General features: G+C 36.3%; 1 protein-coding gene across 1 annotated transcript in view; it reads left to right on the top strand.

The window, feature by feature from the left end:
* The window catches only part of LOC128998941 (mothers against decapentaplegic homolog 6), a 35,429-nt gene extending 28,394 nt beyond the window's left edge, over positions 1-7,035 (top strand). Inside the window, exons 3-4 of the mRNA XM_054425297.1 lie at positions 2,780-2,986; positions 3,784-7,035. Coding sequence (XP_054281272.1) covers positions 2,780-2,986; positions 3,784-4,100 — 524 coding nt within the window. The 3' untranslated portion in view covers positions 4,101-7,035. The remainder of the gene's footprint in view (positions 1-2,779; positions 2,987-3,783) is intronic.
* Positions 7,036-15,076: the final 8,041 nt, after the last annotated feature.

The raw sequence follows: 15,076 nt of genomic DNA, 5'->3' as shown, positions 1-15,076 counted from the left end.
TCCCTCATACACACAACACACATCTTTCTCATTCTCCAACGATATAAACACATTCTCACTGTCTTATTTGATACATCTACCTCTATCCTATCCCATTCTCTATCTCCTGTCTCGCCTCGCTTGTTGACTGTAGTACATCACATAGTTAAATAACCATTCACAATAAAATCGACAATCGAAAATGACTTTATAGGCTTCTAGACCTAGCCATACTACTTAATAGCAACTACTAATTACTGAAAACCAACACTTTTTCAGAACCATTCTCACATGAAGGGGAAGAGGTTAAATTGTCTTGAGTAATAAAGTATCCTAATGTTGTAAAAACCATAGGCCTACATCTCAATCGCATATATATCTTTCTGAGGTTACATATTTCTTAGGTTAAGAGGTTCTTAGGTTAGATCTTTATTGTAGTATGGGCAACCAAACTGAAATTTTATATTGCAAAAACACAATTATCCTATGTTTGCATGTACACACAAAATAAAGTGATGGGAAACACTTCTTTCCCGATTAAATTCATTTGTTTACTGAAGTGTGTAAAAGTACAAATATAATTACAATAACAGGACATAAAAAACTGATAAGTTTCAATTAGTCAAGAATCCTTGCCCTTATGATAACCCCAGTCATGAGCGCATCTACTGACTGAGTCCACCATTTACTGTTTGTATCAATAGCTTTGTGATCTTGATATGTGGGCTATGGGCTTACAATCGTGATATGAATGCATATCCATTATAGAGGAATGAATCATTAATTAATATTCAATCATTGTAATATTCTGGTAGTGTTGTCAATCATTCTTTTAATGGAGATGTAGATATATTTATGTACACATTTTTACCCTGGCCTCAATATGTTAGATATGTATAATAATTATTATGTCACAATAATATACAGAAACATGTCTATCTCAAAAATTAGAGATATGTCTCTAAACACTTGCTCTTAGTGGCCAATCTAATGTTGATTAGCCTAAGTCTCCTTCACACCTCTCTGTGATGAACGTCTTTTGTTATTTTATTGTTGCTGTAAATTTAAGATGAGAGCATCACGTGGTTCTTTAATAAATTTAAAAAAATATAAATAAATAATTAAATGGGATTGAGTTAAGTGTCCCAAAATTTTAACAGAGGATAAATATCTAACATTTTTCAATTGGATTTAAGCTTTTCTCGTTGTTTGTATCTAAGCAGGTTATATAGAGTAATGTGATCTCAAATACTGGGAGTTGCCTGAGCTAGGTGGAAGTTTGTACACACGGATGTACCAGTAGTATTGTCAATTCACGTACTGGGAGTTGCCTGAGCTAGGTGGAAGTTTGTACACACAGATGTAACAGTAGTATTGTCAATTCACATACTGGGAGTTGCCTGAGTTAGGTGGAAGTTTGTACACACGGATGTACCAGTAGTATTGTCAATTCACGTACTGGGAGTTGCCTGAGCTAGGTGGAAGTTTGTACACACAGATGTAACAGTAGTATTGTCAATTCACATACTGGGAGTTGCCTGAGCTAGGTGGAAGTTTGTACACACGGATGTACCAGTAGTATTGTCAATTCACGTACTGGGAGTTGCCTGAGCTAGGTGGAAGTTTGTACACACAGATGTAACAGTAGTATTGTCAATTCACGTACTGGGAGTTGCCTGAGCTAGGTGGAAGTTTGTACACACAGATGTAACAGTAGTATTGTCAATTCACGTACTGGGAGTTGCCTGAGCTAGGTGGAAGTTTGTACACACAGATGTAACAGTAGTATTGTCAATTCACATACTGGGAGTTGCCTGAGCTAGGTGGAAGTTTGTACACACAGATGTAACAGTAGTATTGTCAATTCACGTACTGGGAGTTGCCTGAGCTAGGTGGAAGTTTGTACACACAGATGTAACAGTAGTATTGTCAATTCACGTACTGGGAGTTGCCTGAGCTAGGTGGAAGTTTGTACACACAGATGTAACAGTAGTATTGTCAATTCACATACTGGGAGTTGCCTGAGCTAGGTGGAAGTTTGTACACACAGATGTAACAGTAGTATTGTCAATTCACATACTGGGAGTTGCCTGAGCTAGGTGGAAGTTTGTACACACAGATGTAACAGTAGTATTGTCAATTCACGTACTGGGAGTTGCCTGAGCTAGGTGGAAGTTTGTACACACAGATGTAACAGTAGTATTGTCAATTCACATACTGGGAGTTGCCTGAGCTAGGTGGAAGTTTGTACACACAGATGTAACAGTAGTATTGTCAATTCACGTACTGGGAGTTGCCTGAGCTAGGTGGAAGTTTGTACACACAGATGTAACAGTAGTATTGTCAATTCACATACTGGGAGTTGCCTGAGCTAGGTGGAAGTTTGTACACACAGATGTAACAGTAGTATTGTCAATTCACATACTGGGAGTTGCCTGAGCTAGGTGGAAGTTTGTACACACAGATGTAACAGTAGTATTGTCAATTCACATACTGGGAGTTGCCTGAGCTAGGTGGAAGTTTGTACACACGGATGTACCAGTAGTATTGTCAATTCACGTACTGGGAGTTGCCTGAGCTAGGTGGAAGTTTGTACACACAGATGTAACAGTAGTATTGTCAATTCACATACTGGGAGTTGCCTGAGCTAGGTGGAAGTTTGTACACACAGATGTAACAGTAGTATTGTCAATTCACATACTGGGAGTTGCCTGAGCTAGGTGGAAGTTTGTACACACAGATGTACCAGTATTGTTGTCCAATCATGTGGAGAGTCATCACAGTTTGCTCTATTTTGCAGATGAACCAGTGGGGGTAGAGTGGTGTAGACTCGCGTACTGGGAGCTGTCTAAGAGAGTGGGACGCCAGTATGCAGTCATCACAGCGGCCATCAACGTCTTCTGGAACATCCCTCAGGGCACAGGTCTGTGTCTAGAGTCTCTGGCAGGGCACAACTTCTCCCCACCCCCCGACGCGGTGCGCCGTGCTCGAGAAAAAATTGGCAGAGGTAATAATAAGAAATCTTTGTTAAGTAGTGATCTCCATACTCATAAAGGTGCAATTTACCCCAACTGCCGAACCATCATATTAGATTGCCATTGTCATTTAACTGCTCTGTGTCTTTAACAAATGAAGTGATCAAATATGTAGTAAACCCATTATAAAACCTAGAGTTTTTTTAAACTGTTTATACTGATATTTTTTAGTTGACTACTTAATATAAAATGTATTGGAGAATGATATGACAGTTGTAATTGTATGACAATTAGAAATTGATGTCTCACAAACTCATAACCTGTGTATTGATGTTGTGTCAGAGGTACTTTGCATGATTAGGAGAACATGTACCTGGTAACTTGATGCTCTTGAAAGCAAGGTTCATTGTTGATGAGACTCAGCAATCAATAGCCATTCATTCTTCAGTGACTTCAGCTGAACACCTCATGAAGGACATGCTGGTGGTTCAATATTTACACGTGAATTGTCTTCATACTTGAGATAAACACTCGATTTACATGCTTGACAGATTGAACAAGTTAAAGAATGTTTGGTATCAAGGTGAAAAATGCACTAAATTATTTATCTGTGCCACTTGAAACCAAGGAAAGTAAAGTGGCTCTTACTCTGTCTGTTAATATTTCTATTAAATATTTATACCTTAGTAGATGCATCCTAAATAATCCTAAAATAATTAAACGAGTTATGGATTGGGCTTAAACAATTTATTTTGATATTTTATATTTGGATTATAATTGAAATACATGACAAGTATATTTACTGATTGGTTGTGTTTTTGTTGTTCAGGCTTGACTTTGAGTCGAGAGCCTGATGGAGTTTGGGCGTACAATCGCAGCGAAGCTCCGATCTTCGTTAACTCGCCCTCATTGGACGACCCAGACTCCCGAACACATCTAGTCTACCGCGTGCCCCCTGGTCACTGTCTGAACATCTTCGTACCTGGAGCACCCCCCCGTACGTGGACCCCCCACCCCCCCACGGGACCCATAGACCAGGACTCTGTTCGCATCAGCTTCGCCAAAGGCTGGGGCCCGAAATACTCGAGGCAGGAAGTGACCGCTTGTCCAACGTGGCTAGAGGTTCTACTGGCGCCTTGCAGATGATAGAACTCTGCGGACAGTCAATTCCTCAACATTCTAATTCTAATGCGAAGGCACTTGTCAGAATAGTGGGTTTGACTCATGTCCATTCTATTGTGAAAAGAATATGCTTAAATTGTCAAAAATAACAATATTTATTCTACAACAACGTCATATTTTTATGACATTAATTATTGTAGACTACCAAATTCAAAATTCTTACATTCCTAGTTAGATTGAATTTGACGCATTTATATAAAATTGTTGTTATTTACATGCTCCCAATTAGAAAAGGGACAGTTTAGTGAGTTCTACATTGTTTGGTATTTTAACAGTGATTGAAACATACTTGACCATAAACTGCTTTAACAGATAGAATGGAAGGTGTCAGTCAGCCCACTATTCCTATTGTAGGAGGGTTGTACTTGTTTACAGTTTTAAGTAAACAACGTGACAACCTTATCTGTGTTGGTAATAAGCTTTAATTATTTTATCCATGAAAAGTTTTATTTAGTTTTAACAGTTTAAGTGTTGGGGAATACTATCATCTCTGATAACAAGTCTAAATTCAATCAAATTAGCTTTAGTGGCTGTGCCATAATTGTAATTCATGAAGGGTCAAAACAACATTTGCAGTGATGGAAAACATTACTATTTAATAGTAATGATTGTTGTTCCTACGTAGTTTCAAATCAATTTTGGTTAAATGTTCGGTAATTAAAAAAAAAACCAGTATTAAGTGGGAATACAAATGTTTTTTGAAGAAACTAAACTATACAACTTCAATGAGTGAGTTTATTCTGATTTGTGAGCAATTGTTTTGTAAAAACACAAATTAAAAAAAAATTACACCTGTAAGTTTATAATAATTGACATTTTAAATATATTTTTTTAAACACTGACAAGTTGTTTCGAAACTTCAGGTTGTTGGCTACATCTGTGCAATAGGTTTGCTCCTGTCTGCATTCCATTTTCCCAACAAATTTTGGCTTAGACCAGTATTATACATTAAAAAAAAAATACTCGTTCATTGAAAAACTACATTTTCATGCTTACATGAGAGGCTTTCTTACAATAGCTCTTGGTTATAAATAAATAAACATTAAATTATAGACCCCTACCTTCAGCAATATGGAAGTGCTCCTGAACGCCAGGTAAAATGCAGATGTTCAGGGACACTCCCAAATTGCTGAAGGCATATAAGGTTTCCAATCATATGTTTTATTTATTTCATGAAAATGTAATGCTTTATTATTAGCTTAAATTGCTGAAATTGTAGTATTAAAATTATATATCGCGTTGCCTTTCAAATCAATGCATTAAACAAATAATATTATGAAAGATTTCAAAACTTTAACATTTACAAATTGTCTTAAAATGCCCCCTATTAAAGGCTCTATTTAAGGCCCTCTATTATAATCAATTGGTTCAGGAACCAAAATTAAATGAAACACAGCTGTTCCCAGCCCTTTGGAGTTTGACTTTGACAAGACTGTGTTGTGACAGATGTTATTTTGTTGACTGTGCCTTGTGGGTAGTGGACGGTGGTGAGAGAGCGCCCAATGTTACCATTAGCCCCGCAGCGCCCTGATGTTGGCGCTCGGCGCTCTGCGCTCACTGCTCGCCAGTCGCCACTTGCTGCGCTTAGGGTATTGTTACGGCCTCGGCCTATTTAGACTTAGTTGATGCCTTTTGGAATCTGACTTTTTTAAATCCGGGGTCCATTCCATTGTTAATGGGGGTTAAAGTATAAAAGTTCCTTAAAACTAGTGGATATGAATGTTGAATTTAAATTATTTAGAATATGTGTTAAAGACTCCTTATATCTTTTTTAGCTTTTGACAAATTTTTTTATTTAAGTTTAAGTATGAGAAAAGTTTTTGATTTCGCAGTAAGAGTAAATGACGGAGTATGGTAAATAATGTAGGTTTTATTGAGTGTTTATTACCAGTGTTCTGATGGTATGGATTGATTTGGCATCGGTTCTATTGAAATGAAATTTCAAAAGTATCAACTTTCCAATTGTGTAAAGTTACAAAAAGTAGTAGGCCTATGGTTTGATATTGTTTGTATGGATGTTTTAAGTTTTTAAAACTTAATCATGTTTTGATATTTCAAGAGTAAAATTGTTGGTTAAAAACTACAGAAAAAACGTGTTACATAAAGAGGCATGAAAGAATTTATTTTATATTTAAATGTTTAGTTTGCCATTTTGTCCATTAAATTTTGAATGTATGTAATTGTTTTTTTATTGAGGTTATGTACATACAGGAACAATGTCCTACAATTTATGTAGAAACAAATTTTATACTTCGAACACCGACTGTGCCTAATATATTTGTACTTTAGAAATTCTAAATATTTTACAGCTTTGGCTGGTATTCGATTATCATTTTTGTAATATTTATGTAAAATGTAATCTGCCATAAATGTAACATTTTTATGAATTTTTATATAGCCTATTATTAAATTTTTGTGACACCAAGTGAAATTTGTAAGTTACCAAGGTGTTAAATTATAATTTTATATAATACTTTTGATTTGTGATCAAAGAAGCTTTGTTCAGATTCCAAAAAGCAAATTTTGGCTGAAAACTTGGCTGTAGAACGAGACACTAGCTATACAAGTCTGCCTTACCTCACCACCTCGGAGCTTATAAAATTATTAAATTACAATAATATATAAATAGTTAAAATATAGTAGTATATAATTAATTATATAACATATATTGTACAAATATTTGTATATAGCGTAAATTTTCAAGTTATATTAAATGACTGCGATATTTCCGATTTAAGCCATTCGTACAATGTACTTAAATGTTTTTTGTATGTTTAAAGATTTTTACCAAAACCTTTACTGATTCTTGGATCTTGTTTAAATTTATTGTTCTCTATTATAATAGGCCTTCCTTACAGTAACATACGGTTCTCCTGTCTTAACAATATAAATCATCTAACTATTCTAATACAATTGTTGTATTTTGTGAATAAATTGTTGAAATTATTTTTGAATCTTTTGTCTTGATTTTTACCCAAATATTCACAAAGTCTCATAACACAGTTCATATATTTTCTCTGAAATATATGAATATTGCCACAACAAACTTAGCATCAAGCCAAATGATTCAGATGACTACTGCACTGGCTTCGAAGATCAGGGTAATCTGAAGAGTTGAAACACTGTGTGAACATTATCAGGGATTCTACTTACAATCACAAGTAGGTTATATCATTTTACCAACTCAACTAAAGTAGGTACCTGAAAACAGAAAGGGCGACTTTCATTTCATTCATTTATTTATACAAACATATTTACAATGAATTCTCTAAATTCTCATGACATTTTCTTAGGGTATTCTTGTCTAGAACTTAAAAGTAGGCCTACTCAGAGTGTACTAGGTTAATACTTGGGTTTGGTGGTTAGGGCATGTGATAATCTTCTTGTTAACAATTCTGCAACAAAATTAGTACTGTGATTGTGATTGGTTAGCTTGTTACATTTTTAGTTGTCGTAATGGAACTTAAAATAAAGTTTAATAGTTACCTAACTATTACAACATTACCAGATTCAACTAATAGACAATAGACAAATTCTTTATTAAAATATTCCTAGACAACATTCATACGTCAGGTGCATTAACTAAGAAAAAGTATTTAAATTTGGATAAAATCCAACTTTTCCAAGTCTTTAATTTGTCTTCCATTGAAATCCCTTACATATTTCAGTTACAAGCCATCATCAAGAATAAAGAATTTAACGTCAACGACGAAGTTAAATTGTTACTACTATAACTGCGTCTTATAATTGCAGTGATAAACATTCAATCTGTTATAGGTCTTTTGCAGTAAAATCAAAGACGATACAAGAAGAGGAGAGAAATGCAGTTGTGAGGAGTTGAAAAACTGTGGCATTACTATTGCAGCATGTGTAAACAAAGATTAATATCGTCAAGTGAGATGCCTGAAACCTTGCATGTATTTCTGAGTACAATCAGAAACAGGGAAAGGGGTTGTCTTAATGCACCTGTGACAGTGTAGTCAGGTCACTAAGGATGAGGCAGAGCGGCTGCTCCAGGGCTCATGCTGCAACGTTTTACTCTCTCTAAAATTAAGTAAAGGTTTTGTTGGTTAAGTAAAAATAATAATGTATTGCATATCTAAAATATCTGTCTAACTACCCACACAATATGTACAATTATTTATCAATTAAAAATCCTACAAACAAGATTCTTGTTCATATGAGATAGTAGTGTCCAAAAGTATGCAAATGCATTATTTAATAGCGACAGAGCCTCAGCTCACCAGTAAAATGAAGTGATAACCAAAATTATAATTTTGGACTTAAACTCAATTTTTCAGAGTGTAAGAGATTACAAGTTTTCTATGTAAAAAGTTTAAAACGGCAATATGTGTATAAAACCCTGCAATCATTTCTTGGACCCACTCTCCCCAAGGTTATTCCATCCCCTTAACTCCGTGGTTATCATTCTTATTTTCTCCAGACCTTGCACGGCTCAGATGCCACATGAAAACAGCCATGCGAAGCCATCTATCCGTGCAAGGTGGGCTCAACCCCCTCCACCCATGTTAACCAAATACAGTATATAAAACAATTATCACACCAGTTCTCCTGAATGGATCATGGAAGGAAAATTTGACTCTGAATAGAGTAAAATAATATGTTTTATAATAGAGTATTGAGAAATGTATACGAACCATCCTAAGAGGAAAAGCAATGGAGATTGATGCACAATTGGGAACTGAGAGAGTTATTTAAAGATACAGATATTGTAGCTGAGGTATGGAGTAGAAGGATGAGATGGGCAGGAAATGTCATTAGAAAAGAAGGTTAATTCTGGAGAGAAAACCAGAATGCAGAAGACCAAAGCTGAGATGGTTGGATTAAGTGGAAAAGGAGACTGGTAAGAAAAAATGAAGAAGCAATAGATAGAGATAAATGGAGGCATTGTGTTGGGGGAACCAGTTGCCACAGCAGTAATTTTTCAAACAATTTTAATAACGATGCAAAAAACAATTAATTGAGAAAGCAAATTTAGGTATAAAAATGCATAAATTCATAATTTTGTACCTACATTTTAAATATTTCCCCACCCCCTCTACATTTGGGTTTATTCTGTAAACCCCAGGCCCCCCTAATACAAAAGTTAGATGGTACTTGATCGTTCACAGGTAGGGTCCGATAATCGAGACTATTCTGAAAGCCTAGTCCACACATGGGTTCTGAGTCAGCAGATTGTGTGCCGACTGTGCGCGGACAGTCCGTGGACAGTTGACAGACAGTCGGCCGATCGTCTGCCGACAGTCTGTCAACACAGTTTTAGAGGTTCGCCGGGATTTTATCCCCCTGGAATTTTACCCTCTGGGCAAAGCTGACTTCACTATGACGTAGTAACCTGAGTGCTCAAAAGTTTGTTCGCGGGCGGAATATTACCCCCACGGATTTGGTAGTCTAATGAAAATAGACAGAGCGTGATTAATTAGATTAGCAATAAAAACCGGAATTTTACCCCGTATCCTAGCGTGTATAACTAGCGTTTAGACAACTGAAGATGTACGGGCCGGATTTTTACCTTCGGAATTTTACCCCCTATCAGACCTTCAGATTAGGTGAAGGATTTAGGAACTTTACGAGATTGACTTCTAAAGATATTGAAGTTTTGCTAGGCTTTGATGAGCCTAAGATTTCAAACTTGAAGAGATGCACAATTCAATAAAATGTCATATATTAATATAAATTATTAAAAAAAATTCCAAAACTTTCAAGAAACTGAATCTAGCTCTTTTAATACCGCCCAAAAATCGTAATATTACCGCTTTGCAGTCCAACTAAATGGACTGAATGTTGAACACCTTCGGCTTGTATCCAGTCTCCTGTCTCCAGACACGTCCACACATGCAGACTTGAGACAAAAGTTTTGTCTCTTGTCTCTGTGTTTCCCATTCGAAAGGGAAACAGAACCCACTGTATTTTGTATCCAGAAACACTGAAATTTGTCTGCCGACAGTCGGCGGACAATAGGCAGACAGTCGGCCGACTTAGTGGAGACATCGCTGGATACAAATGGCAACACTACGGAGACAGTCGGCCGACAATGTTTCCGCAGACAAATCGCCATGTGTGTGGACGAGGCTTAAAGTGACTGAAAGCAACTTTCTGGTTGCCTTAAAATGTGTGTTATCATTCTTGATCATGGTATACACTTAAATTGTTTTTGTATTGATCTAAAATTGGTTCAACAATAATTAGAATGCTAATGTCATCAGCATAACCTTTGGCATTAAAACCTTCACACATAATTTTAACGAAGTACATGAACCACTAGGTACAAATCACTTTCAATTTCTCACTGATAGTAGCTCATCTAAAATCTGGAAACCCAGTAAATTCATTAGAAGTAAAACACTCCAGTCCTGCTAAATAGACCATGGACTTTGTAAATTTGATACTGTTAAACAATTGCTTTGGTATTATTGATCCTTGATTACATAGGACAAGTTAAAAAACTGCTAGCCAGCAAATTAAAAAGTAGGCTTGTAAACAAGTACAACATACAGCACGATTTAATATGGATTAACTATTAACATCTCTTGTTACTAACCAACTGACCAACACTATCAAAATGAGTACCTACACCCTACACTTGGATAGTTTTACGACAATCTAGCTCAAAATCCGGTGAGTGGCATGTAAAGTTGCTGGTAGTGTAAACTTTAAAGCGTTATGACTCTTTAGAACTATTATCCTAAATTTTTATTATTATCAATCATTGAGATGGGGACACCACCTAGGTGTGTATTTTAACCCAAATATGAGTGAAGGATGAATGTAGAATGGTGTGAGATGATCTGCCTAGCTTTGTTACTGACTGCTGTTTGATTAGCCAGGATCATTTATTTAAAGCCCAATGATCAGGAACAGCTGGGTCCAGTGTCGAACTATCAAAAAGCTACTGACTTTTCTCAGGTTCGAACCAGCGACCTTTTGATTATTAGGCGAGCACTATAACCACTCAGCTACCAAGCCAGTAAATGTAACAACAATAAGAACTATGAGGGAATACATTCACTAAACTGTGACAATTATGAATATATAAAACATTGACAATTTAACCTATTGGCACATCAGAGGAGACTGTAAATCCACCCCAGAGGTCCTCCAAGCAGTTATGTATTATTGGGAAAGCATTGCTCAACCTCAGGTAGGATTCAACCAGAACGTCTTTCTTCTTATGTCTCAAGTATTCAACAACGTTAGGAAGGAAATTATGATCTAATGTTTCCATTAAGTCAATATCATGATGTCTCTAAACTAAGTTGTAACTAATGACCTGCCAACTCAAAAAAAGTCTTGTATTTATAAATAGTCTTGTAAATTTTTCAGAATCTTTGTTTGATTTAAAGTTACTCAAGGACTACCTTTCTGATCATGATAAAAATAATTTGAGTGACCCAAGTGTACTAGCCACAAAACTGGCCAAATTCTGCCAACTAATAGCTAAGAAAAAGCATTTTGTATTTTAGAATTTCCTCGTACTAACGCTATTGTTAGTGTTCAGCGGAACTTTCAGACCAAATTTAGGAGGGATTCTCCTAATCGGAACTGCATTGATCGTTGATAAGGCAATTCAAGACAACTTGATGTTTTGTGACAGGAAGAGTTTGGCCTGTTAATTGTCAGACTCCGCCAGATGCTGTGGAGAGAATCGAAGCTAATCATTGCCACGGACTGAGGTACATATACATTTTAATCTTACACATTGACTGGCTGTCACTTGATTAACAATACACGCAGACGACGGGCAAAAACCTGTTAAACAGTGATCGTTGACTTTGTAATACTCTGCAATCTTGTTTGTAAATAATATATTATTGTTTTTTTATATCTTTTATATCCTTTTGTATTGTCGCATATTTGCGATACCCGGTCTACAACTAAGACAACAGTGAAAAAAATTAAAATTTTTTCTTGAAATAGCCCAAACGCCGCATATATGCGACAGTTCATTTTTGTTTATGTTTTTAGGTGAAAGTAAGTAAAAATAACAGATTTTTCAAGAACAGTTTATAATCGAACAAATATAAAAGCTACATGGGTTAATGCACCCATGACTTCACATTTTATCCCCACGGATTTGGTAGTCTATTGAAAATAGACAGAGCGTGATTAATTAGATTAGCAATAAAAACCGATTAGCCCAGATTAGCAGTTAGGTTCATATACATACTGTTGGATGTATTTAAGTTTCATGATTTTAATTTTTTTTTTTTTTTTATGAGGTTGGCGGCCTCTTTTAACCTTGCATTTGCCCGTCCACATAGACTACTGTACAGATCTGTGCGTGGAACGTATCCAGCAAAGCAATGGGTGATAAAAGTTAGTGGCAGTGACCAGGATCCGAACCCACGACACTACTACATTGGGCCCGAAGTCCGCGACGCTACCAACTGAGCCACCGACTCACAAGGAATCAAACAATTCCTTATTTATATTTTTTCCCTTTCAAACAAAACCTAGCCCAAGTAATATTTTCCGCTATTCAGCCACTCTACCCGGTAACGAAGGTATGCGACCTTTGCCCTCAACGCTGATATCCTTTCAAACAGCACAATCCACTGTCGTCCACCGCTGAATTATCACCAAATTTCTATCGTCTATCCGCATCATCTTTTCAACATCCCGCAACTTAATTCACTCTTCAATTTACTTTTTAAATTAATCAGTATGTACAGTGCTAGTAGAAGAGACAAAAATTTTATTTTTTTCCCAAGAAGAAATTATTTTTTGTTCATTAAACGGATAATTATTGAAAGAGTGTAAGTAGTTCAACGTGTACATGGACAGTCCTCGTCGACGCTGCCATTGCCCAGTGCTTCAGTTAGGTGGGGTAGGCCTACCCCAAACCAAACATCTCTTCAGCTTCACTAAGGTCTGTGACAGTATTTCACCATTGTTTTGCACTTTTTACAAGTAGCCTAATTAAGACTGATTAATTTCAAGTTACATCTATTTTTCATATTTTTTTACCAACAATTTTTTGGTCCTTCGAGTCGGATTATTTTTGAGCAGTGATGCAGCAAAGTAAAGAACAGTTTTTCCAACTATCATATGATGTCACCAATGATCTTAACCACAGACCAAGCGACACAGTTTTGCGGCAGACACCCCTGTAGACCACTGCAGAGAATTCAGTGCCTTCAAAAGGACCGTTCCAAAGATATAAGCGTTTTGATAACATTGGAACACCGACGCAAATAAGCGACGTCAGTCTATTGTAATGTGACTAGCCGTCGCATATTTGCGTTGCTGGTCCACATGAATGAAAAATGTTATACTATTGCAGTAGGTAGCAAACTTGTTAAATTACTTGGTTTCTTTATGGACATTGGACAATTAGTTGAATTGGGAGTCCCATTTTGAGTATACAGGGTGTCCCGGAACTCTCTACCAATATTTTAGGGCATTGCTCCTGGGTAAGAAACATACCTAAATATCATATTTAAATTGTCCGGAAGTCCTTAGTTACTCGCACAGCCGCCATTTTGTTTTTTTAGTTATTAATTTTTTCTAAAGAATGGTTAAACATACGAAATGGAAACTTTGCACAAACATTTATGACAACTAGACAAAGCTACAAAAAAATTATGACGATTCTTCAAATTCATAAAACAAACTGGCGACCATTTAAAATTTTGTTTCTTAAATAACTCAAAAACCATTGATTTTATAAAAATTTTAAATGGCCGCCAATTTGTTTTATGAATTTTTAAAATCGTCATAATTTTTTTGTAGCTTTGTCTAGTTGTCATAAATGTTTGTGCAAAGTTTCCATTTCGTATGTTTAACCATTCTTTAGAAAAAAAATTAATAGCTGAAAAAAACAAAATGGCGGCTGTGTGAGTAACTAAGGACTTCCGGACAATTTAAATATGATATTTAGGTATGTTTCGTACCCAGGAGCAATGCCCTAAAATATTGGTAGAGAGTTCCGGGACACCCTGTATATGTAGAAAGATTTCAACAGTTTCTTTTCTGTTTCCTCACATGGAAGCTTAGGGATTTTTTAAGTTTTGAATATCTCATAGTAGTTTACTTGCTTTTTGCCAGTCTCATGTTTCATCAGGAGTGCCCAAGTGACCCACTGAGATTTTTCGGGGGGATTTTTTTACATATTGCCATTGATGATTTATTAAGGTTTTTGTAAGTAGTTCTAAACTTTTTTTATTAAATTCATACATTCTATTTACATTTGCAAAACAATTTTGTTTATTCATAATTAATATAATATGTTCATCGCAACAACACTATGTCTTCGCTACCATGGGGAAATCCGGGAAATGTCGCGATATTACCACAGATGGTGACTACTTTGCTATCAGGGGGCAATGTAGAATTATTATAGTGATCACGACGGTGGTGATGATGACTTGGCAGCCAGGGGATGTAGAGATATTGCCGCAATCACGGTATTCGATTATGATGTCTTGAAGATGATGTTCTCTCGACAGCGAGGTAATGTAAAGATTTTGCCGCGATTACAAAAGGCTATTATGATGTCTTCGCCACCACAGGGGAAAGTATAGATTCTGCCACGATCACGAGAGACAATGATAATGTCTTCACGACCTCAGGGGAAAGTAGAGGTTTTGCAGTGATTACAAATGGCTATTATGATGTTTTCTGACCGTGAGGAAATGTCAAAATATTGATGCGACCTTGAGAGGGGATGTCTACACGACAAGGGGGGGGGAGGGATGTAGAGATATTCTTGCGATTACGGGAGTCGATGATTATGTCTATGCGACCACGGGAAGATTGTTGCCGTGATCTCGCGTAATGATGATGTCTTTGCAGTTGTGGGAGTGGAAGATGCTCTCAATTTCGATTTGATCTCGGAAGATATTAAAACTTTGCCGCGATCGTGATCTAGATATGGCCGCGATCACAAATTATCATTATGATACTGGCATATCATTGAC

The sequence above is a fragment of the Macrosteles quadrilineatus genome, unplaced genomic scaffold, assembly GCF_028750875.1.
Source record: "Macrosteles quadrilineatus isolate MER2022 unplaced genomic scaffold, UCM_ALF_1.0 Scaffold_7__1_contigs__length_78375512, whole genome shotgun sequence".
Classification (NCBI taxonomy): domain Eukaryota; kingdom Metazoa; phylum Arthropoda; class Insecta; order Hemiptera; family Cicadellidae; genus Macrosteles; species Macrosteles quadrilineatus.
Note: the sequence above shows the minus strand (reverse complement) of the source record. Positions and strands in the feature narration are given on the sequence as shown.